Here is a 24,163-nt window from a genome sequence, read left to right as displayed (position 1 = left end):
GGCGACCCGGGGACTTGGCATGGGCCGACAGGCAGGGCAGGACCTCACCTCGGCGGGGCAGCCACCCCTCACGCCGTAGCGGCTTTTGAGGACCTCCACCATCAGGTCCTGCCCGGGCGGCTTCACCACCGTCGGCTCCATGGCCGCGGCCGCCGTCGTCTCCCTGGCAACGGCGCGCGGCCGGGCGGGGCGAGCGCAGCGGATTTGCGCCGTGACGCACGGCGCGCCGCGCCGCCGCCGTCTCCCTGGCAAAAGCGCGGCCGCTGGCGCAGGTCCATGCTCGCGGGTCGTCGGGGCGCGTTGGGGGCCGGCGCGCGGGACTCTCCCGTTTTCCTTTCCTTCCCGATGGTCGCGCCGAGGGGAAGTCCGCGCGGGTCCATCTCATAAGCGCTCGAACCCATCGGAAGCAGCTGTGAGACACTAATCCTGGAGAAGTCGGTTTCGCCCAAAGCATTCGTTACCAAGCTTGAGTCCACAGTTGTAATCTTTAGGGCGCCTCCGAGTGCCTCCCGCAGCCTGGAATCCCTCGGGAGGCGCCCCGAAACGTGACAGGCACGTGTCCCCGCCAAGCAGCCGCGCGCCCACCCCGCATCCACACACACGCACACACACCCACACTCGGAGGGTCGGGGCCGTCCCCCGCTCCCGGCACACGGACCCCACGTGACCCCCGCACTACGGGCGGTCAGCAGGTGCTGTCCCAGGACAGCCTGTTTCCAAACCCCAAACGGCGCGACACCCCCACTGCCTCACCACCCAAAATGAGGCAGCTCCGCTGGAAAGAACCCCGGAGGGCAGAAGGCACCGCCGGCAGTGGTTGGAATACGCAAAATGTGCTCTCCCGCGGTGCTGTGGTGCGACACGAGTAGGCTGATGAGAACGTCCCCCTTTTTCTGTCGAACTTTTGACACTAGCCATTTCCAAGTAAGTTTTCAGTGTATACACAACTGGAAAACAGTCCTCTCCTTGGGAGCTCTGGAAATTAGGTGGCAGTTTAAGTTTACGGATCTTTAATTATCTCCTTACTTTGGTTCCAGGATGAAAAAACTAGATGCACAAGTAATGAATATTTTAAATGTCAGGGCTGTTAACAATTGTCACTTTATTTTTGCTACAAAATTCACCAGAAAAAGGTACTGCAACAATCTAGTATAAACCAAATCTTTAACCAAAGTACATGGTATAGACCTTTTTAAAATACTCATACTTTATCACAATAACTGCAAGGAAAAATTCAAGTTCTATCAGAACCAAATGCAGTTTGAGGTAGTAGAAACAGATGACAGGTTTTTTAAAAACTCTAAATACTCAACTTACTCAAAATGTAAAAATTAATTTAATCCCTTGGGAAGAGCACAGGAAGCTACGTAACATTTTAAGGAAAGAAGGTACTCCGTTAGCTATACAGGAGGTGCAAGAATTCATAGAAGAGCACTTTGGTTAAGTCTCTACCCTCAGGCGCTGCCCACTCACAAGTGAATCTTTATTCATAAATGAGCACACCAATAGTGAAAATTACCAAATACATTCCAAATCTGAAATAAAAACTATCCAAGTCATGGTCCCTTTATCCAAACAGTAAGTATGTCCATGCAGGAAGTCTAATATCTTAGAAGAAACTAAAATTGCATATATCATATTCCTTCAATAGTTTGAGAAGGTCTATTGCTTTTAACAAGATTAGTATTACTCCATTTTAATACAAATATGTCAGGAGTACATAAACACAAGTACACCTGAAATACACCAGTGTTTAAACTTTTATTTCACACCATGCAAGGTCAATTATAACACATGAAAAAGTGACAACAGCTATAAGCTGCAATTTTATATTTATACATTGGAAATGTCCATTTTCAAAAGCTGAACATAATTACCATGTTGTCTTAACAGCCAGGCTTCAATTCAACTGTTTATACAGGTAAAATCTACTATGAAAAACAATGATTTTATATCTGTCCACATTCTGTGATAATAATTCTTCGACTAACAGACCCTTTAGGAGAACCAAAGGATTCAATCTTTTTCACAGTATCCATACCATCTTTAACAAACCCAAATACTACATGCTTAAAGTCCAAATGCTCTGCTTTTTTCAGTGTTATGAAAAATTGAGAATTATTGGTATCCTGGCCTCGATTGGCCATGGATAGTAAGCCAGGACTGGTATGTTTCACATCAAAATTTTCATCTTCAAATTTATCTCCATAAATGGACCATCCTCCTGTTCCATCGTGTTTGGTGATATCTCCCCCCTGAAAAAAAGATTTCAATTAACAGGAATCCCAAATAAAATGTTAAAGATACATACACAACTAACCACTAAAGGGTAGGTCCTAAACACCCAGCTTCTTTGAGAATGCAGTCTGAAAACTAAGAAATACCCACTTGTGAAAGAAGACAAAAAATGAAAAGATCTTTTTCCCACCCTTGATTTCTAGCAGGTTCAAGGCATTAAAAATATGAACCGTTTTAGGCTGAAAGTTCTTGTGGGGACAGAAGCTGGGGGTGTGGAAATGCTAAAGAAGTCTAAAGAAAATTATAAGTAAGGAGAAACACCCAAATTTCCCAAGTTGGTGTGCTGCACTTTTCTACACACCCATCGTGATGTACAGTTAAGACTTACTTGGCAAACAAAATCTGGAATCACTCTGTGAAAAATGGAGTTCTTGAAACCAAAGCCCTTCTCTCCAGTGCACAGTGCTCTGAAGTTCTCAGCAGTTTGAGGAACAATGTTTGAAAATAATTCCATGGTTATACGTCCCAGAGGCTCATCATCTGCGCAAACATCAAAAAACACCACAGGATTTGTCTCCTTTGCTCTCGGTGATACCTGTTCTTCCTGGAGTTTCAATAAATTCTGTTGACATTCTTCAAATTTTTTCTTAAAACACTCAGCCATTTCTTTAGTTTTAAATCTCACTGCAAGCTGTTCCACTTTGGCTTCTCCATCTATTAAACAACAAACAACACAGTGACCTTTGTGTTATAATAACTGTTATAAATTGTTTTATGTATTTGTTACCAATTTTAGAAAAATCCCCAAACCAGAAAGTAGCATTTGAGTGTAGAGCTCACCAGCATAATCTGAGGCAGTCCAAACTAAAGCATTGTTGGAAACATTCAAGGGTTTCAGTTCCATTGTTTTGGTGATGACGTGGTTTGCACACACTTTGAGCACCTGGTCTCTTCTCATCAGGACCCGGTAGTAATTCTTCATCGTGTGCCAGAGGATCTTCATGTCTCCAACCCCACGCTCCTTCCACTGACTGGCCTCTCGATCCCACCTGTAAAGTTTGGCTCTCTCTTTAAATAAAATTTCTTCATCTTCTTCTCCAGATTTTACTTCTACCTGTGACAGGAGATGAAATTATCTCTAAGCTGCTGCTTATAAAATATTCCATAACAAATTCCAAGATCCAAATTCCTGAAGACACTGGCATGAACAGAATTTGAAAACAGTTAACATCCTAGGGTTACAAATACATCTGATTTGGATGAGGCAGGAAAAATTTGTCATTACACATTTTCCTCTTATGTAACATTCTTCCTCATTTTGGAAACTAAATACATTCTTTCACAGGAGAGGTTTCAAAAAAATGCTTGTTCTTAAAGAAAGATTATCTACTGATTGAGGTTGAAACTGATAAAAGTAATTTGCCTAAAACATTCTTGTCCAGAAAAAGTTCAATTTACTTTTTATTGAAAGGACTGTGGCAAATATGAGATTAGATGTTGGTTGGGTTTTTTTTTTTTTTTTGCCCCTAGAATTACATTACTGAAAACAAACATGAAAAAATTAAGTTCTTCCCAAAGATTTCATATAGAATTTACCAAATAACACTTATATGTAAATTTCTTTAAAAAGACTATTTGAGGGCTTCCCTGGTGGTGCAGTGGTTGAGAGTCAGCCTGCCGATGCAGGGGACACGGGTTCATGCCCCGGTCCGGGAAGATCCCACATGCCGTGGAGCGGCTGGGCCCGTGAGCCATGGCCGCTGAACCTGCGCGCTCCGCGACGGGAGAGGCCACAGCAGTGAGAGGCCCGCGCGCGCGCGAGGGGGAGAGAGAGAAAGAGAGAGAGAGAGAGAGAGGGGGGGGGTGGGGGGAGAGAGAGAGAGAGAGAGAGACACACACACACACACACACACACACACACACACACACACACACAATTTGAACTTAAAGGCTGAACTTCTAATAAAGAGCTTCCATTTGAAACGGTCAATGTTCTGAAAGAAATGCAATGCAAATAAAGGCCAGCCCTACAAATCAAGCCCACGTCAAGTTTTAAACTTAAAATGTGACAAGGTTTTCACTCTTTAATATTTACCTCTGGTAATGACACTATTGGTTCAAAATGGATATCTTCATTATGAACTACCTCTTCATCACTACCATCTTCATCTTCGCCAACTTTACTGGCTGACTGTGCTCCGAACACAGCTGCTCCAGTATTTGCCCACTGGAAATTTTTATCTGATGAATAAATTAGGATACTTAAACAGTGGTATCTATTTTAATAAGCTCTTAATCCCAGTTAGATTACTTTATCAATGAATCTAATTTCCAATGATGTAACATACTTCTAATAAAAATGTTTAAACTTGTACTCTTCTGGCATGTTAAACTCATGTGGCGAGTACACAGGACTTTTAGTAACGTTTATGCCTGGATATACAGATAGGGTCTAGGATTGTCGGAGCCTTAGGTCTTCATGACACTAAACTACAGAAGAACTTTCAATAATGATGCAGGTTCTTAATTAAAAGTACATACGTTGAAACTCTGAAAACCCAGCTCAGCTCCAAAGGTAGTTCATTTCATAAAACATTCTATCACATGAAAAATATAACTTTTGAACCTAAACATGTTCCCAAAGAAGCCAAATCTGCTACTTCCATATTAGCCGAAGTAGACTAAACACGTTTATAACTTCTCTACTTCAACTTCCTCCTAAGGTACTAGGGCTGGAGCTTAAACTTCTTGGCCAGGTGGCACTGGCAGCCTTGGGAGAAGCTGACCCCCACTGTCCTCAAGCAATACTAGGCTTAACTTAGTTAAGGGGTGAAAAGGGTCCCCACTCCCACGCAGAGGAACAAAGACTTTTACTCTCCCTCACAGGGAGAAGGTGAAAACTAAACGTGAAAACTAAAAGCTTCTTCACCCGCATCTCGAATGTGAGGACCCAACCTGCTAATACATTCCCCACTATCTTAGGGGAAAGAAACCTCCCAACTCTTCATCACTTGCTGACAAAAATCACTGCTCTCTAATCCTACATCTGATGCAAAAACTCAGGAGAAGGCAAAAATGTCATGGATCAGTTAAAAACTCAGCACCCTGAAGAAAGAACAAAATGAGTATCTAAAGCAGTAACTCCTAAGCAAGGTTTAATGGGGAGAAAAAAACAGGAAAAAAGAAAAAAAATTCTTAAGAAGATACAGCAAAAGAATGCTCTGAAACAAGAAGAGCACAATCTAGGGTTGTGTGTGGGGCTTCCTGAGAACAGTAACCACAGATCTACATGATACACAGGCGTAGGGCTCAAAAATAACTGGCTCAGAACTCCCAAGCAGAAAAAAAATTTAAATTACCCCAATACCCTGAGAGGTATAGCAGAAAGTCTCAAAATTCCTCTGAAGCAATGGTTCTTAACACTGGGTGCATATTAAAATCACACCAACAGCTTCTGTAAAATACCAATGCCTGGGCCGCAGGCCCAGAGAGCCCAACATAACTATCAGGTGTTTCTTTTTTCTTTAAAAAGCTCCCAAGAAATTCTAATATGAAGCCAAGAGTTGAAAACCACTGTTCTAAAGGGACAGAAGAAAGAACTTATACAGTAAGAGTATAAAGATGTGCACACATCAGTAATATCAACTTAACAACAACTGTGCTCTAGATAACAGTACCTAGGAAGCTTCCACTCTGTGTCCAGGTTTAATGAAAACATTACAGAATCTCAAGGAAATAAGATAAAATGTCAAACCACAGACAAAGGGGAGCAGCAGATAAACAGGTGTTCCTTGTGTTCTCTTAGTTTCCATATGAAATATTACACAAAAGACAGGGAGGGACTTGACAGACCTGCCTGTGAAGAGGACTGTCAGGAGAAGACGGGATAAAAAATGAACAAAAGAAAACATGAAACAAAAATAAAATGAACAGATGAAGAAAAAGTAATCACCACAGAAATAACACATAACAGAAGAGGAGGAAAGGATTAAAAAAAAAAAGACTCCTCGTAGCTTAAAACCAACCAAAACAAAAAGTTTAAGATCAGAAAGGTCCACACAATGCCAGAAATAAGTTTAAAAAACAAAAAAACATTCTGGTGAAATTGATTACCTTAAAAAAAAAAATTTAATCCCACAAGCTCTTAATCAAAGAAGGCAAGATGAAATTCTAAAATATTAAAAAAACTTACAGTAGTGTGAAAATTCCCCATGAAAAGCTATGAAATTGATTCCAGGGGACTTTAGTTTCAAAATGCTATTCTGTGCTTACTAGCACAATCTAAATTAAATAAAGCAGGCATTCAACATGCAAGAAAACTAATGATAATTTAAAGGAAAGTAGTGACAAAATCTGAAGATAAATACAAAACATAAACAAAAGAACTGATAAAACCAAAAGCTACCTCTTTGAAAAGACAAAGCACAAATTCCTGTCAGATCTAAGAACAAAACAAGAAGTGTAGTTTAAAAAAGAGCTTGGTAAATAATCTCACGGAAAAAGGAGTGAACATCAGCAAATAATACTCAGGGAGAGCCTCCCACACAGCATGAGTCTTGCCTACCTCACACTTTGTTGTACAGTACTGATGGAGTACTTTGGAAAAGGTATACCAAGTATCAAGCAACCTAACACATCAATTTTTATTTGGCTTTTTATTTGTGGATAATTATACCCACTATACTGTTGTATTTGTTGACCTATGACCCTGTGACTTCAGGCTACTTATTAATAAATTAAAAATAAAGCAACCTGACATCAGTGAAGCTATGAATTCCAACATAACGTAGCATCTGAAGGTAATTTCTAAAAGTTTTATATGTGTTTCCATAAATGACAGGAACTGTGTTTTTTTTTGTTTTTTGTTTTGCTGATTGGCTAAACCCAGTGTTAGTGAAACAAGTTAAAATATGAGAGAGGGAAGAACACTATTCTGAATTAGATTAATCATGTAATAAGTATGTATCTTCAATAAAATTTATTTGACAAACCAAGCATCTTGTTCAATTTAGGTGGTGCTATAATCAGATACATGAAAGCTATCTTAAGAATGAGAAAACATGCTAATTGTTTCAAGCTTTTGAAACAATCAAGGAAACGGATTATTTTCTACAAATGATACCCAAATGGACCAAAAATAGAAAAAAATCACTGGAAAAGATGGGAAAGCTCACCAGTTATAAATGAGCACAACCCTTATATTAAAAAGCACAATCAAGGATATTGCAAAAATAAAAAACTGCAAAATCATCTCCTTAAAAATTACTGATGCACAAATCTTGAAATATTAGTAAATCAAAAGTATAACTAAAAGAACAATGTGCCCGTCCCAAGGTTATTCCAAAACTGGAGTGACGGTTCTGCATTTCAGGATGAGGAAGACTAGCACCATGAGTTACAATGAATGAAGAGAAAATTCTTATGGTTATATTAATAATAGCAAAAGTAGCAATAAAACAGAAGCCCTTCCTTTATTACAACACTAGACAGCTGGAGGGCAGGCTGGGGAAACAAATGGCCGGGTGAATTAACAAAGGGCTTGCTCCCTGAGGTGTGCATATTTCTGTAATACGATCATTAAAACCGCTCCTCCTGATCTTACCTTTGGACCCAAAAGCAAAATCCCCAGAATTACTGGAAGCCAAGTCTGCAAATGACAGCCCTGTGCTACTTCCAAATCCAAATGAAACTGTTTTGCTTTCCACTGGCAAAAGGAAAAGAGCAATTTAATATTTCATTTAATACATGTTGAACATCAAAGCTCTACTCAGGACCCAAAGAGAATGGGGGTAGGACCTGCTGTACTACTGAGAGGGATGGGGTGGGATGGGGTGTGGAACATTTATAATCTGGTTATCTCTCTGAAGAAAACTTATGAAAGACATCCAAGTTCTGAGCTTCTTCATTGTTATTAAGTTTTCAGGTACTATTCTCAATGAACAATATACCAAAAGCATACCCAAAATCATTTTTTAAAAATGAGATGTAGATCTATACTAAGTCAGATAGAGAGCTATACAGTTCCTGCTTTACACACTCTAATATAATCTAAAACATTCATTCAAAGGCAGGATTTCAGGAAATACCTAAAGATTTTTTGTATTCTCAATTGTAAAAAATAAGCTCATAAAAGCGAAATATTTCATGCCCCTTTATACATCTCAAATTTTGTTTTAAGAAAGGGAGTTTCTGGATCTGCATTTAAAAGTCTATCTTCTCAAAATCACAGGTGTACCTTATGTAGTAATGCATGCCTAGAAGGTTTTTATAAACATATCAAATTGTACCTTGGCTTGTAGAATCTGCATCATTTTCCTTTCTAGTAGATAAATCCACAGGTTTATCGACAGTTTCAGAAGAAATAGATGGTGAACTAATAGATTTGGTAGTAAACTCTGGTTCTTCAGATTTACACAAAAATGGTACAGTCACTTTACTGCCATCTGTACACACACTGTCCGCCATGCTAGTTATGTCCTCATTCTGGGATTTCTGCAAAGAGGAAGTAACAAATAACTATGCCATGAAGTACTGATTGACAAAAAGGATCATATACCCTATTTTAAAAGAAATTGAGGACTTGGAGTTCTGGACAAAATGGAGTAAGCATACTTTTCTCTCTCCCATTCCACCTTCCATCCTACCTCTCCCAGCACCTACAGCTGAATTGGACTGAAACAGATAGAGCGACTAGAAGAAGCCTCTGAAAAGTGGATGAAAGCAGAAGGATTAAAAATCTCAAGACATGGGACTACCCTGGTGGCGCAGTGGTTAAGAATCCACCTGCCAATGCAGGAGACACGGGTTCGAGCCCTGGTCCGGGAAGATCCCACATGCCACGGAGCAACTAACCCCATGCACCACAACTACTGAGCCTGTGCTCTGGAGCCCGTGAGCCACAACTGCTGAGCCCACATGCCACAACTACTGAAGCCCTAGTGCTTAGAGCCTGTGTTCCGCAACAAGAGAAGCCACCGCAATGAGAAGCCCGTGCACCGCAAGAGTAGCCCCTGCTCGCTGCAACTAGAGAAAGCCCGTGCGCAGCAACGAAGACCCAATGCATCCAAAAAAAAATTTTTTTAATAAATAAATTTTTAAATAAATAAAGCCTCCAGCAGCAGCAGCAGTTACAGAAGATGATTAAGAGAAATCGCAATTGTGTACTTCCACTGAGTCCAGGGAAACTGCTGAGGGATTTAAAATATACTTCAGATTTAGTATAGCAAGGCTGCTGATGGAGAAACTTCAGATAGGGCTTCCATAAATCTATTTGGTTATAAACAAGGAAGTAATGTCTTTACATCAGCTGATGGCCACTAGCTATATGTGCACCGATGAATAAGCTGAAGCCTGTGGAACAGGCAGCATATCCTAGGTGGACAACTTAAAAAAGCAGGCCAGCTAGACTCCTCAGAGTCAGACAGACGGTGAAGGGTAGTAAGTCTCCTACAGACTCAGGCCACGTGTTGGGCCACGTCTCTCTCTACCCACGTATCCTTTAAATAAAACACTGCATTCATAACTAACTCCAGGACTCTGTTTCATTTTAACCATCTTTCCAACAATTTTTAAAAAACAGTATTTCTTGAGAGGCAAGGAACCATTCTGAATATGTCAAAATTAGATTGTAAACAATTACTAGACAGGGACCTTGTCTTCTAGTTTCCATGGAATACAAATTAAGACACCAAGGTGTTGACAGCTACTAAAATTACTACACCTGAGCTAAGAAAGTAACCAAATCACGAAGTTTTTGGCAAAGCAAGGTATATACGTCAGGGGAACTAAGTTTCAAATGCTATTTCCTATCCACTCTGCCCACTCCACAATCAATTAACTTGCACAGAAAATGAACTACTTAACACCGTTCTTTGCAGGGCATAGACCTTCTTAGGGACATCTGCACCGCCACGCTGCCGCCCTGACTCCCCAAGCCCAGCACACACACCAGTCACAGGGGGGCCTCCGGTCCTCGGGCAGAACACGAGTCCTCCTCCTCTGGCCAGAGCTGCCCGAGGTGTCTGACCGCTTGCCAGACGCACCCCATTATTACCACGCGGTGAGGACCCTCTAGCTTATCGCGTCAACAGAGGCAACTGGGCCAGAAGGAACACTCAGAGACGGTCTTACTTGAGCTTCCTGAACTTTGTGAAGCTCCGATTGAAAGTCTTCCCCACTTCCATTGTCCTCATCAGTGTCACTGCAGACTCCACAAAAAAATGTAGGTGGAAGCTTTAACGTATCTGCTTTTGCCTTTTCTTCAACTGTTGGTTTCTTTTCCCAAACAATAATACATTCTTTCTCATTATCTGAAAATCCCAACAACCCAAGGAAAAGAAAGTTAAGACGAAAGTAGATGAAGTCCAACTGCTCCACACACAATGGCCCTCAGTGTCATGGACAGACTATAGACCCAAATAACAAGACCTTGGATGCTGATGGAGAACAAGCACACCAGGAGCACAGTGTTTTTCACTTCACATTATTTTTAAATATTTTAAGTCACCAAAAGGCAAAACTGGTAATTACAGAGGTGACCAGATTGCGAGATTCCTTTTAAACAGAAGATTTTTAAAAAACATTGTAACTAGTAATTTTCCTGTTACATACCTGTTAGATTTTCTTCTAATGGTCTACATTTTTCTGAGTCATCCAAATATAGTTTTCCATTAAGCTTCTTGACAGCTGTGTCGAAATCTTCATCTTAAAGTATAATTTGGTTTATTAAATAAAAGAACTTCCAGTAAATTTCAGGAGATTTTCCAGCCAGGAATCTAGGAAAATTATCTCCAACTTCACACTTTCCCTTACTCCCCACATCCAAATAGCAACCAACTTTGCCTATTCCACACCCCGAATGCCTTGTCTGAGCTACTCTGGCATTCTGGCTCCCCTTCCCATCTCCAGTTCCCACGACTCAGTCCTCCACACCACTGCCCGACTGTCCTGCTGAAATTATTCTGAGCACGTATTAACTCCTCTGCTTGAAAACGTGGACAGGGCCCACAGAGCTTTCCCCAGTAAGACCCTGTCTCTGCCTCACAGTTCGCCCACCCCTCTGAGACCCCAGGGAAATCAGAATTGCTTTCAGTCCCCTCAAAATGCCTGCCCTGTTCACGGCAGCCACCCAGGGAATGCTAATAAATGAATGCAGCTCTTTCACTTATGACATGCACTGAGTGTTCACGCATACATTTAGGATCAGTATCGACCTGCAGGGCAGCAGGGGTGGGCTCTAGGAAGCAGGCTGAAAACAATTTCATCACCCCATTCACTATGAGGAGCATGAGCAGAATGCTTTAAAGCAACAGAAGACTTACCGTCCTCCTCCTCTTCGCTGACGTAGTCTGGCCTGCTCTTATAACAGAAGAAAGTGGGAGGAAGCTGAAGTTTGCTTGCAAGAGCTTTTTGCTCAGGGGTCGGGGTTAGCTCATACACAATGAGAACATCGTCATCTGAGGGAAGATCTTCAGGCTTTTTCTTCTCTTCCACTGTAAGACAAGTCAAAAAAATTGATAAAGACAAGGTGTTAAGTAATTAATTAATGTCAATATTCTAACTGAAAATAAAAATCATGGAACTTAATCTTTAGGTTAAAACAGCATGCTGATAAAAACACACATACTTTGATTTGGACACAGCTCATAATAACCATGAATTAGAATTAGAAGCCTGAGGCAATGTTCTATCAAAAACCCTTAGTGGACACAGAATCTACTTAATAAGCACCCCCCCCCCCAAAAAAATCCTGCTTCTACTTACTGATCATTGAAAAAACTACTATTAATGGCTATAAATTAAAAAGGTATTTAAAAAGTGCGACCACACTCATACTTGGAATACTAAATGGTTTAGCAAAATATCCATATATTTGCGATAGCGGAAACATTAAAGAAGTCATAAGCAAAGATTAGTATAAATACAAAACTAAAGCAAAGCCAACCTCGATGAGATCCTACAAGGAAAGTTAACAATTGCCAAGGATGGCGGGTGATTAGAATTATATCCAATTTTCTATATTTCCAAGCATGATAATAGATAAAATTAAATTAAACCCGTTATCCTCTGGGTAAATAATCCTGTAGGAACCTAAGACAATTTCTATTAGCTGAAAAACCAAAACAACAAAAAGGCAAAAGATGGAGAGAAAAGGAACTCTTCGTACAATGTGCTCTGGTCTATAAAGAAGGACTTCTGGCTAAAGGAACTGATAAGAGTAAGCAAACCATGAAGCATGCTCTGTACCAACTGGCACTGTCCAATATGGCCGCCTGACCACACTTGGCTATGAAGCACCTGCAGTGCAACCAGTCCAAACTGAGATGTGCTGCAAGTGTAAAAATACACACTGGGTTTTGAAGATTGGTAAAAACAAAAAACAAACAAAAAATACCCACCAAAAACAAGGGGGAAAATATCTCATTATTAATTTTTTATACTGATTAGAAGTTAAAATGGTATTTTGGACATAATGCGTTAAGCTGAATAGATTAATAAAATTAATTTCATGTTTCTCTTTTTAGTTTTAAATGTGACTACTAGAAGCTTTTTAATTACACACAGGTCGTATTTTATTTCTACTGGATGATGCTGATCCACAGAACAGCCCTTTTGCAATACTGAACTTGCCTTTTTCATCCTCCTTTGTTACAAAAACGTAGCATTAATTCCTAGCCAAGGACCACAAAAAGACACTGTGAGATAGAGATTCTTGTTTATCAGACAGCCTCAAGTCTTCATCTCTATGGTCCTTTGAAACCATGACATTCTCAGACTTGAAACAGAACAGGACTCTTTGTCGTGCAGCAGTATTTTGGTAAATTTGCTCTCAGATCAGGGACTCTTCAGAGTCTGTGTACAAGTATGTACCCTTTACAGAAAAAAGTCCACACTATTCATATAATTTTTCAAGGAATGCATCCTTAAGAATAAAGGCTAAGAGCTGCTGTAGCAAGTAGTACGACTGGTGTACTTTAAAACTGAGGGTCCCAGAACTCACAGGTTGTCATGTGATCACTGTAGTTGTTTGACAACTTGTAACACAGCTGTGTTGCTCAAGATATATTATTAAACCCTAACAGTGAGTTTTCACCTCCACAACCTGCTCCTTGACCGTCTCTAACAGAGCCAGCTGCCAAGTACTCCACTGCAGCACCAACGCTTTCTCCCACAAGTGGTCTGTACTACACCGGGAACACACCAGGATATAATGGTGGCTCTTATACATGGGGCCTACTTTCAGACACAGCATCTTCCATGTCCAAAAAGAAAGCGCTAAAAGAAACACTCGGTTCCCTGTGGTACACATGCTGCTGCCATCACGTCTGGACACTGGCAGACAATAAAGGTTAGGTAACATACAGGTCTTCATTAATCACAGTTGAAAACAGCATCTGATGTGCAAAACAGAGAAAGGGAAAGACCACACGGATCTACCTCAAAACGACGTTGTACAACATGTGAGAAAACATGACATCCAAGTACACGAGAGCAGCATTAAGGGGTCACGCCACCATTCTGTCACATGCATGCTGCAGTGTTAAGCCCTTAACTGCACACAGCCAGTTACTCTGCTGAGGACTAGCAGCTGCTGAAAAACGGATGTCCTCTCACACTGCCAGTGCCAGCTCTGTACCTTTGTTCTCAGGCTGGGAGGAAGGAGTGCTGCTCCAAAATGCCATTGGATTAGATTTAAAAAGGCTAAAATTAAATCCTAGAAAATAAAGAGTATTTCATTTTTGAACATATGGAGAATCAAAATGAATATAATTTTAAAATATAAAAGCCAGAGTCCATCCATTTACACCAATGTGGCCGTCTCACGTACCCATTTATCCCGAGGGCTTCATTCTTTGCTCATTTAACAAGGGGTGGAAAGACTGCCTTACATAAAATGTGAACATCTCAGTACCATGCTCTCTGAGTGACAAGAACACGAGGATAATAACCTGAAGAATGAACATGCTCGTGATTCACGCTCCAGGCCCTAAGCTGGACCCAGGGCTGAGTCCTTGTGCTCTGCTCGGACAGATGCAACTCCCAGGAACCAACATCTCCTAAACAACCTACACACAAGCTCTCTGCTGCTGTTTGAACATTTGAACACTCACCAGTCAACTGCTTTAGGGAGGAAAAAAATCCGCACAAGTATTTTTTGGCTGTTCACAGAGCACTGTGTTTATGAGCTGACTTTTACTAAAACATTAGCCTGCTACAAAGAGTCCACACCAAGATAAACGTTAAAAAAAAAAAAAAAATGAGGGAGGAAGAGAGGGAGAGAGGGAGGGAGGGCGAGAGAGAAAAAAAGAAAAGAAAGAAAAAGGAAGGAAGTAAGGGAGGGAGGGAGGAAGGAAGGAAAGAGACAAATTCTGCTTAATCTAAAGGCTAAGTGCTTACCCTTTTCTGGTGTTTTAAACGTGTGACTGGTTGAGGACTGCTCCTTTGGAAAAGCAGGAGAGGGGTTTTTGACTTTGCTGTCAGAAGACGGTGTGAGATCAGAGCTCTGTGACTCTTGGTGACCACCAGGCTCCGCTCTTTTTTCAGATCCACTCTGGGCTGCTGAACTGGCCTCACTACTGTTATTTTTCAAAGGTGCATTAAAACTAAATCCAAACAAAGACCCGGTAGCTGAACTGTTGCCAAATGCAAATGGTTTTGACTTTTCACTGCTAAAAATGCTTTTAACAGACTCAGAACCAAATACAAACTTTGGAGGTGAGACCACTGCTTTTGTTGTTGTTTCAGGTGTGCCAGACACCCCGCCAACTTCTGAGGTTGCACCTGCCACGTCATCACCCTGCGCCGAATCCGTCCGTTCTCTGGTGGTTTCCTCTAGCACAGCTACCGCGACTTTGCCGCAGGGTGACTCTCTGGGAGTGGTCGAACGAGAAACATGAGGTGTTATCAAAAAATCTTTTTCTTGGGCTAGCTTTGCTTCATCAAATATTTTCTTAAACGAGTCTGCAACATCCTGTAGTTTAAAACGGACAGCTAAATGCTCTACTTTTCTTTCTCCATCTGCAAAATCGCATGCGGTCCACACCCACACTCTTTCTGTCCCTTTCATATTTTGCAAAGTCATGTCTGGAGTTATTCTGTGGTTGGCACAAAGCTTTAATACCTGGTCCCTTCTCATCACTATGCGAACTTGCTTATTATCATAATTCTGTAAAATCTTTATGTCGCCAATGCCTCTTTCTTTCCACTGCCCAGCATCTTTATCATACCTATAGAGTTTGGCTCTGTGACTAAAAACAACTTGTTCATTTTCCTCACCACTGGACACCTCGACTAGATCAGGCAAAGGGACGACAGGTTCGAAGTGCTGTCCATCTCTCTCCTCCTCCTGAGTGACATCAGAGTCTTCATCCGTGCCCACTGAGACCCCACTCTGATTCAACTTGGCAGGAGACTTAGACGGGCTCAAAGCAGATTTAAAACTGAAGTTAAACCCGGTGGTTGACTCACCGAAGCGGAAGAGATTTTTCCTCACAGGGCTGCTGGCCAGCGGGGAGGCGTGCACTGAGCTGCTACTCACGCTGTCGTCCAGAGCGTCTTCCCTTAGGTCGTAGCTGTCCCACTCGAGGGTGGGCCCGGTGGCCTCAGGACTTGGCATGCCACTCGCGGCCGCAGCACTGGCAGCTCCTGCTCCTGAGCTCTTACTACTCTCTTCGTCAGTGACTTTTGTGTGATCGTTCGTCAAAAACGTCTTGAAATCTTTTAGTCCGCTCTTCATCTCTTCCGCCCTCTGGATTAGCTTGGCAGCTCTGCCAGTATCCACAAGCTTATGGGGAGTCTGCAGTGGAATATCTAACAGAAGGCGCTGGCATTCCTCAAATTTCTGTTTGAATTCTTCAGCCAGCTCGGGTGTTTTGAATTTTGCTGCCAGCTGCTCTAGTTTGGCATCGCCATCAGAAAAATCACTAGCCAACCACATCCAGGCCCTGTCCGACCCGGAGAGGGGCTTCAGGTGCATGGTGGTGGTGATCCAGTGGTTGGCACACACCTTCAGCACCTGCTCTCTCCGCATCAGCATTCTCAGTTTGCCGTTAACTTCATTTTTCAGAATTTTTAAGTTCCCCAAACCCCTTTCTTTCCACTGACTTATCTCAGCATCAAACCTAAACAATTTGACCCGCTGTGAGTAAAGAACTTTCTCATCTTCTTCTCCTGTGACAAGCTCTATTTTCTCAGGCATCTGGACGACTGGTTCAAAATGGATATCGTCACTGTCCTCAGTCTTATAGGCATCATCATCTTTCTCAAGGTCACCACAAGTGTCGGCTTTATCAGCCATTTTACTACTTTGTGAGGAGAATAACTTCTCTCCAGCACCCGAAAAGCCCTTGAAATTGGGGTCTTTTTTGCCAAACTGAAACCCTTCTCCTGGATTTGATTTCGCAAGATCTGCAAAGGTAAAAGTGCTGCCAGTCTGACCAAGAACCACAGCACTCGCGTCTTTCTGACCGCCAGCATCCTGAGCCTGACAACCAGCGTCATTTCCAAAGGGCTTTTCACTCTTCCTCCCCTGACTTCCCAGCTCCTGAATGCCAAATTTAAACCCATCAGCAGACACAGGGACAGAAAAACTAAATCCTTCTTTTGTTGACTTAGAGTCTGGATTAGAAGAACTCTGAAATGTAAATGAAGGTGTAGTTTCTTGATCCACACGTCCAAATTTAAATCCTTGTTCTGCATTGCCAAACTTAAAGGCTTTTTCTGAAAAGTTACTTTTAAATCCTGTTCCCACCTGACTTCCAGAAGAGTCATTTGCCTTAGTTGTTGAGCCCAAAGTGAAAGCTGAAGGTTCTTCTGCAACAGGTTTATGGGCTGGTTTAGAGACATCACAAGCCTCACATTTTATGGAAGAACTCTCATTTCGCACAAAGCAAACGCTGCAATCCCACTGTCCTTCCTTCTTGGTGAATATCCCTTCTGGACCACTCTTTGGAGCCTTGCTTGTCTCTGAAGCGCCAAACTTGAAAGAGGCAGGTGCTGGGACAGCAGAAGCAGGTAAACTCTGTTTTCTTGGATTCTGACAAGCCACACATTTTGTAGAACCTCCTTCATTTCGTACCAAACAAACGCTGCAATCCCACTGTCCTTCCTTCTTGGTGAACATCCCTTCAAGTCCACTGTTTGGAGCCTTGCTTGTCTCTGAAGACGCAGGTGGTGGAGCAGCAGAAGCGGGTGGATTCTGACAAGCCACACACACGGCCGCACTTGCCTCGTTTCGCACTAAGCACAAACTGCAATCCCACTGTCCTTCCTTCTTGGCAAAAACTCCCTCAAATCCACTCTTTGGAGCCTTGCTTGTCTCTGAAGCACCAAACTTAAAAGAGGGAGGTGCTGGGACAGGAGAAGCAGGAAAACTCTGTTTTCTTGGATTCTGACAAGCCATACATTTTGCAGAACTTCCTTCATTTTGTACTAAGCAAACGCTGCAATCCCACTGTCCTTCCTTTATTGAAAAAACAGATCTGAAATCACTGCTGGCAGACTTAGGAAGATCTCCCTGGCCAAATTTAAAGGAAGGCTGCTGAACAAATGAAGATCCACTTTTGTTAGCAGACTTTGTATTCTGACATGCAATGCATCTAGATACAGTGGGTTCATTTCTTACTAAACAAATACTACAATCCCAGTGACCTTCCTTCTTTGGAGTCATCAATGCAAATCTATCTGGAGTATTTTCTGAGCCAGGTTTAGGAGTGGAAACAGTTTCAACTAATGGTGAGCCAAGGAGCTCTTTAGTGCTTGGGTTTAGATTTTGGCAGGATACACATTTCTCAGAAGTTGCGGCATTCTTTAATGAGCAGCTGTTACAATGCCACCAAGACCCTTCTTTCTTTGCAAGCTGAAATTCGAATTTCATGTTTCCGACAGATTTGCCAATATCCTTATTGTCATGACCCGTGGGTTCTTTTACAGTTCTCGTAGACTGACTGGAGGTTGTGGCTCTGTTTGCTCCTGAGGCTTTTAACATGCTCTGGGCCTCTTCAAACTTGCACTTAAAAAGTGCTGCCTCCTCGGGTGTCTTGAATCTAATAGCAAGCTGTTCTGGTTTAGGCGACTCGTCTGCATAGTCCAGAGCGTACCACACAAAGGACCTGTCCGAGCCGGCGTTGGGCGCCAGGGCCATGTCTGGGCTGATGTAGTGATTCGCACAGATTTTCAACACTTGCTCGCGTCTCATCAGTAAGCGGATTTTACCGGAGGTTTTGTGCCTTAGTATCTTTACGTTGCCAATTCCACGCTCCTTCCATTCTCTTGAACCCGCATCAAAACGATACAACTTGGCACGATTGCAGAAGAACTCTTCCTCGTCCTCCTCACCAGTTCTCACTTCAATCTTATCGGGAAGAGGCACCACCGGCTCAAAGTGAGGGCCGTCGTCGTCCTCGTCCCCGTGCACACTACCCCCATCAGTGTCATGACTCTTGTTGGCCGGCTCTGCGGCTGGTGTTCCAAACACTGATTTCCCTGGACCGTGGAAAGTAAACATATCATCACTGCGTCGAAAACCAGAATTCTTTTGCTGATTTGGGCCCATGTTTTCAGTAAATGAAATTCCAGGCACACTTTTGCTTCCAATATTGAATGTATTTCGAGGTCCAATGGTCTGAGCAGCTTTTGGTCCACTGTAGCTATCTCCTTGCAAAGGTTTGTCTGAAGTCAGGAGACCTAAAAGGCTTTCACTATTAGTGTAAGTCGTAGAAGGGGGCTGTGCCACAACCTGCGGTGAGGAAAACGTGAAGTCGCCATCGTTTGATTTGAAATTTGAATTAAATTTAAAAGGAGTTGGCTGTGATGCACGCACAGGTGCTGCCAAAGATGGCCCCATGCCTTCACCTGGCACGGGCTGGACAAAATTGGTTTTTCCAAATTCCATAACCTTTGATTCTGCAGATCTTGAAGCATGAGCTGCAACTGGAGGTTTTGTAAAATAACCTGGTTCTGGTAAAGGTGGATTTGTGCTTGTCTGTTGAACACTGTAATTAAAGTAATCATCACCCCTAGGTGATAGAATTCCTGTAGCAGGAGACTCAAAACGCAATGGGGGACCATACATCTCTTGAGAGAACATACAAGCAGACGAACTCTGCACTGGTGGTGTGTGCATCTGCTGTGAGTAGGCGTAGATATACTGCTGAGGTGGAAGCCTATTCATGCCATAAACTGGTCCCTAGGAAAAAAAAAATAAAGCGCACATTTTTGTAGGTTGTCTATAAAACTATAGCTTAACTAGATACAACCCAATCCTCATAAACCTCAAGCATGAGTACAGGGTAAATACATCACTAGGGCATATAGTGCATCCTTAAGAGAAGACACTTCTACATTACTACAAAGATACTTACAACTCTAGTCCTTCTTGGCATATAATGAAAATTGCTTTAACTAATGACAGCACCTTAAAAACCTAATTCTCCTACAATAGATCCATAGAATAAATACCTTCCTCACTCCTCAACAAGGTGTCCAATGATGTTAACAACGATGATGATGACAATGAGGACTAACATTTGTTAACATGCCAACTGGGCACAGTTCTAAGCACTGTACATGTATTACCTCATCTTAATATCCTCGAACACCCTATGAATTAAGGCATTATTATCCTCATTTTACATATGAGGCAACTAATGCATAGAGAAGTGAAGAACTGAAGAGCCAGGGCCTAGAGGCACCCAAGCCCGGTGTCTTTGCCCGGCGCTGCTGGATGCCGGTCTCCGTGGACACTTGGTCACAGCACCCCAGGCCTGCAAGTTACACACAGCGCTCCAGTGAGGACATCACAGTCCTGCTTCTGTCACGACCGAATGACGAAGGACCCACCACCACCCCAATTTAAAAATATTCTAGATGTTCACACTTATTGTAACATAGAAATTAACTGAGAAACATATTTCTATATCTGAGAGAAATTTAAAATATCTGTTATCTGGTGGGACATTTAAGTTTTAATGCTGAACTACTTCTTGAATTTCTCTGTAGGAAGCCTGGACAATTAAAAAGGAGATACTTATAAATGTACAAATTATTCCTTTGTTACCTTTGTGGGAGTAACATTAGCTGCTGGTCTGAGTAGATACTGGGAATTATATGCTGGTGACTGACTATAATACATTGAATGGCCAGTAGTTGCAACTAAAAAAAAAAAAAAGAAAAGTAAAAAAAAGAAAGAAAACACTGTTAAAAAAAGTCTATGCTGCAGTTAGGACTATCTAGGCAAGAACTATAAAGACTATAAATACAAAAGCAGTAGAAATCAGAGAGAGATTTAACTACACAGATTTTTTTTTAATTTCTATACATCAAAATACATCATCATAAAGATTATCAAATGACAAACTAGGAGTAACCGCGAGGTGTGACACAGGAGGAGTGAGAGCAGCAGCAGGGTGTCCGCAAGAACAGTCCCCACACAGGCACCACAAGGAGCCAGGACGAGAGGCGGGGCCGCGCCGTGAGAAAGAGGGGCGCGACGGGAAGGCTCAGTCGTGCCGCATCAGAAACATGGGGGATGCGCTAGCCACAGGAAGGACTTAAGGGACCAAAACACACGTGAGGGCCTCAGGGCCACATTTTTGAAGTGAGCCGTGAAAATCTGCAGAATGACAGGGCTGCATTTTTTTAAACTCAAGCTGAGAACGTTCAGGTCAAAAATCACCTAACAAATTCATGCAAAGGATCTCACAAATAACACAAAATGTGTTCCCTGGCTTGATAAAAAGGGCACAGCATGACTGACACTCATGCTGGTGTCCAAACTATCTGCTCCATCTGTTTTGTGTGTGTGTTATCAGGAAACCAGCAACTAGAAGACACTCATGTTGATGGTAAAAACAACCAACAATCATTTGCTTGATCTGTTTTAAGAAAGTTTTAACAGAAAACAAAACAACTTAAAGATCATTTATACCTTTACACGGAAGAGGAAGCAGAAATTGTGACCCAAGAGGTGCTGGGCAGCTGATTGTGGAAAGCCCTGAAAAAGACCCAGTAAAGGCGAGCCAGGCTGTCTGTCCTCTCTGCAGTTACCAGAGAAACAGAGCCACTGCAGAGGCCCAAGCCTGAGCATGGAAAACTAACGGGCTGCCTGATGACAGCTACCATGACACATTCTGGGGAGAAAACAGGCAAAGAACACAGAACAAGATGATGGATATAAGCCAAGAATCATAAAGTCTGAAACTTAACTGGTGACTTTATCAGGGATAGTGAAAAAAAGTACTAAAAACATCCTATAGAAAAAAGGTACCCCATGAACAGATAACTCATGAAATATAAAGGATTATAAAGTGTTGAGCATGCCTAGTACTAAAAAAACAAAAACTTAAAAGCTGATATTAGTTTTGTTTTTAAAAATAGGCAAGGTTTTTATAAACTGGTAATAGCAAACACTTGGCAAGAGTGCAAAGAGACAGGCACTACCAGATACTGGTGGCAAGAGTGTAAAACTGGCACAGCTTCTCAGGAAAGCAATTTCCCAACACAAGAAATTTTACAAAACCCTAAAATCCTACGACTGTGTTCACGGCATTATTTACAATAGCAACAACTGGAAATTTAAAAATAAGGGAATAAAATCTGCAGAGCTTCCACATGATGGATACCTTGTATTCATTAACAGTACTGTCAGAAAAACGTTGAGTAGAAAAACTGCTCAGAACTTAAATATTTAAAAACAGGCTACTCGTCTCCATACAACGTGATAAAGTTCTCTAATACACAAAGAGAGAGGACCAGAAGGAAATGCTCCAAAATGTTAGCAGAACTCTGTGTGATATGGTTAGTGTTTAGTTTTCTTTACACTGGTCAGTACTTCTGAATATTTCTTTATTATAAGCTTATTAATTGTTTTTTAATCATCTTCTTTTAAAAAGACAACAACCATCTTGGCACATCTGCACTTTCATTAAGAAAAACAGTCTGTCAACACAGGAATGGCAATCAGGAGACCTGAGCTCTCCTCTCATGGCCACAAAGTTGCCTGCGACTTTGTCAAGTAGCCACTTGGGGTCTCCATTTTTCTCACTTGTAAAATGAGGATGTGCTGCTTCTACCCATTTCACAGAGTAACCGCAAGAATAAAACGAGACAATGTGAATGTTATGCTTATATGTGTGTCTAACAACCAGAAGACCTGTTATGCCTGTACAAAGAAGAAGAAAACAGAACTTGTGACCCACAGGTGCCAAATGATGACTCCACACAGCACTTGGAGAGCCCAGGAGAAAGCCAGCCAGCTTGCCTATCTTCTGCGGTCAAGGCTCTACGCGGTGCACAGGGTTTAGGTAAACAATGTTTAAACCCTGACTTCTCATATATTTATCTATGACTTACATATGACATTTAGTGAGTTTGACTTCACAAAGATTTATCTATTACTTTGCGTGCACTTGGAGGACACTGTTACGAGAGGACCGTGAGTCTCCCTTAAGTACGGCCCTATGGACCATCACACAAAGGTATGAAACTAGGCCACACCATTCTGAATCAAAACCAATTAATCTAATTACCAACATTTCAGGAATCTGTCTCGTGAAAGAAACCTATTTTCCCCATCACTCTGGCTGCCTGGAGACAAGTGGCTTTAAAGTTATAACACTGGAGTTTGAACCCCAGCTCTACCAATAACTATCTGTACAATAATGGGTAAGTTACCTAACCCTTCCAAACCCATTTCCTCATCTAAAAAATGTGGATTCATAATGGTACCCACCACTCTGGGTCACCGTCATTAAATAAAATTACACACACAAGCACCTTGGCACACAGACAACCACAGGAGACACAGTCCGTACCCTTTGGTTCATTAGGTGTTTAATGCATATTCTAAGTAAATGCCTAATGCACACCACCCACACACAAATGCTCACAATAATCACGTGATGCAAAGTATTAGTTCCAGGTTTCATACAAACTGGCTCAGAGAGGTAAGTTAAGAGAGCACAACCTAAAAATCCAGTATGCTCTAGCTCCACACTCTTTCCCTCTATATATGACCATAGTATTTCAAAATAAAAGGTTTCCCATGACTGTCATACCTCTCTCAGTATGTCATCAAAATAATTCCCAAGACGTTTAAGTTCTTAATTAGGCATCTCTTAATGAATAACGCTGTCTGTCAGTTAACGTTTTTTCAATCATAAGGCATAGTTCCAACTCAGCCTCAGCTCCTCTGAGATGTGCATTAAAAGGTTCTTTAAGCCTTTAGCCTTTATATAAACAGGATCAGATAAAGCTTGTTTTGTTTCTGCTTAGAGTTATAGAAATCTTGGTAATACCAAATACAGCTTAAGTAACATATAGGCAGACACAGACAGACATGTATATAGATAAATGTATACAGACAAGGTGATTTCACAAGTTACCTGTTCAGAGGAGGAGAAAGTACAGACTTCACTAATACCTGGGAGTATCCAGTTGCCAACTCACCTGTTAGTGGGGCCCCATGAAAATTCTGTGACCCCTGATATCCATCAGGCACTGAATCTGGTCCATAATTCTCTGTAGGCCAACGATGAGGGGACCCTGAGTTACCGCTATTTAGTTTCAACTCCTGCATTTCTTTCTGTTGGAAGAGGAAATAATTTTAAGCAATCATATCACAGCAGATACAGTGCTAAAGCAAACTTAATACTTGATGATGCCTTTTAAGAGATTCTATACTCCAGTAGGATCTGAGTACCAGGTGCTGATTTAAAACATGATCCTTAATTTGTCAAAGCTTGTAATTTGCTCCCATTCTTTCACTCCTTAGTACCATTACCTAATTCATTCATTCTAGAGTCAGCTCTAACCTAAACAACGGCCTCATCTCCCTTTCCATTCTGCACTGGCTTAAATTAATCTTACTAAAGTTCAGCTCTAGCCAAGACACTTACCTGCTCAAAAACACAAGTCCCTACGAAATGAA

General features: G+C 41.8%; 2 protein-coding genes across 7 annotated transcripts in view; both read right to left on the bottom strand.

The window, feature by feature from the left end:
• Positions 1–141, bottom strand: part of CCDC138 (coiled-coil domain containing 138) — a gene marked incomplete at its 5' end in the record, with an annotated part of 54,954 nt that extends 54,813 nt beyond the window's left edge. For all 3 annotated transcript variants that reach the window (XM_081253770.1, XM_081253772.1, XM_081253773.1), the window contains one exon: positions 49–141. In XM_081253770.1, the coding sequence (XP_081109896.1) occupies positions 49–141 (93 nt within the window). The remainder of the gene's footprint in view (positions 1–48) is intronic.
• A 1,601-nt stretch (positions 142–1,742) lies between these two features.
• Positions 1,743–24,163, bottom strand: part of LOC308627621 (E3 SUMO-protein ligase RanBP2) — a 50,310-nt gene continuing 27,889 nt past the window's right edge. For 3 of the 4 annotated variants that reach the window (XM_081253927.1, XM_081253929.1, XM_081253928.1), the window contains 12 exons: positions 23,683–23,818; positions 20,294–20,388; positions 14,635–19,423; positions 11,559–11,729; positions 10,849–10,941; positions 10,369–10,547; positions 8,526–8,730; positions 7,841–7,942; positions 4,334–4,479; positions 3,079–3,352; positions 2,627–2,952; positions 1,743–2,255 (listed from right to left, as the gene is read on the bottom strand). In XM_081253927.1, the coding sequence (XP_081110053.1) occupies positions 1,950–2,255; positions 2,627–2,952; positions 3,079–3,352; positions 4,334–4,479; positions 7,841–7,942; positions 8,526–8,730; positions 10,369–10,547; positions 10,849–10,941; positions 11,559–11,729; positions 14,635–19,423; positions 20,294–20,388; positions 23,683–23,818 (6,822 nt within the window). In that variant the 3' untranslated portion in view covers positions 1,743–1,949. Of the gene's footprint in view, positions 2,256–2,626; positions 2,953–3,078; positions 3,353–4,333; positions 4,480–7,840; positions 7,943–8,525; positions 8,731–10,368; positions 10,548–10,848; positions 10,942–11,558; positions 11,730–13,873; positions 13,952–14,634; positions 19,424–20,293; positions 20,389–23,682; positions 23,819–24,163 lie in introns of all 4 variants that reach the window. The other variant, XM_081253930.1, reaches the window with a different exon arrangement.

The sequence above is a fragment of the Mesoplodon bidens genome (assembly GCF_964165515.1).
Source record: "Mesoplodon bidens genome assembly, chromosome: 14".
NCBI classification, from domain to species: Eukaryota; Metazoa; Chordata; class Mammalia; order Artiodactyla; family Ziphiidae; genus Mesoplodon; species Mesoplodon bidens.
The sequence above is the reverse complement of the archived record's forward strand: the minus strand, read 5'-3'. Positions and strand labels throughout refer to the sequence as shown.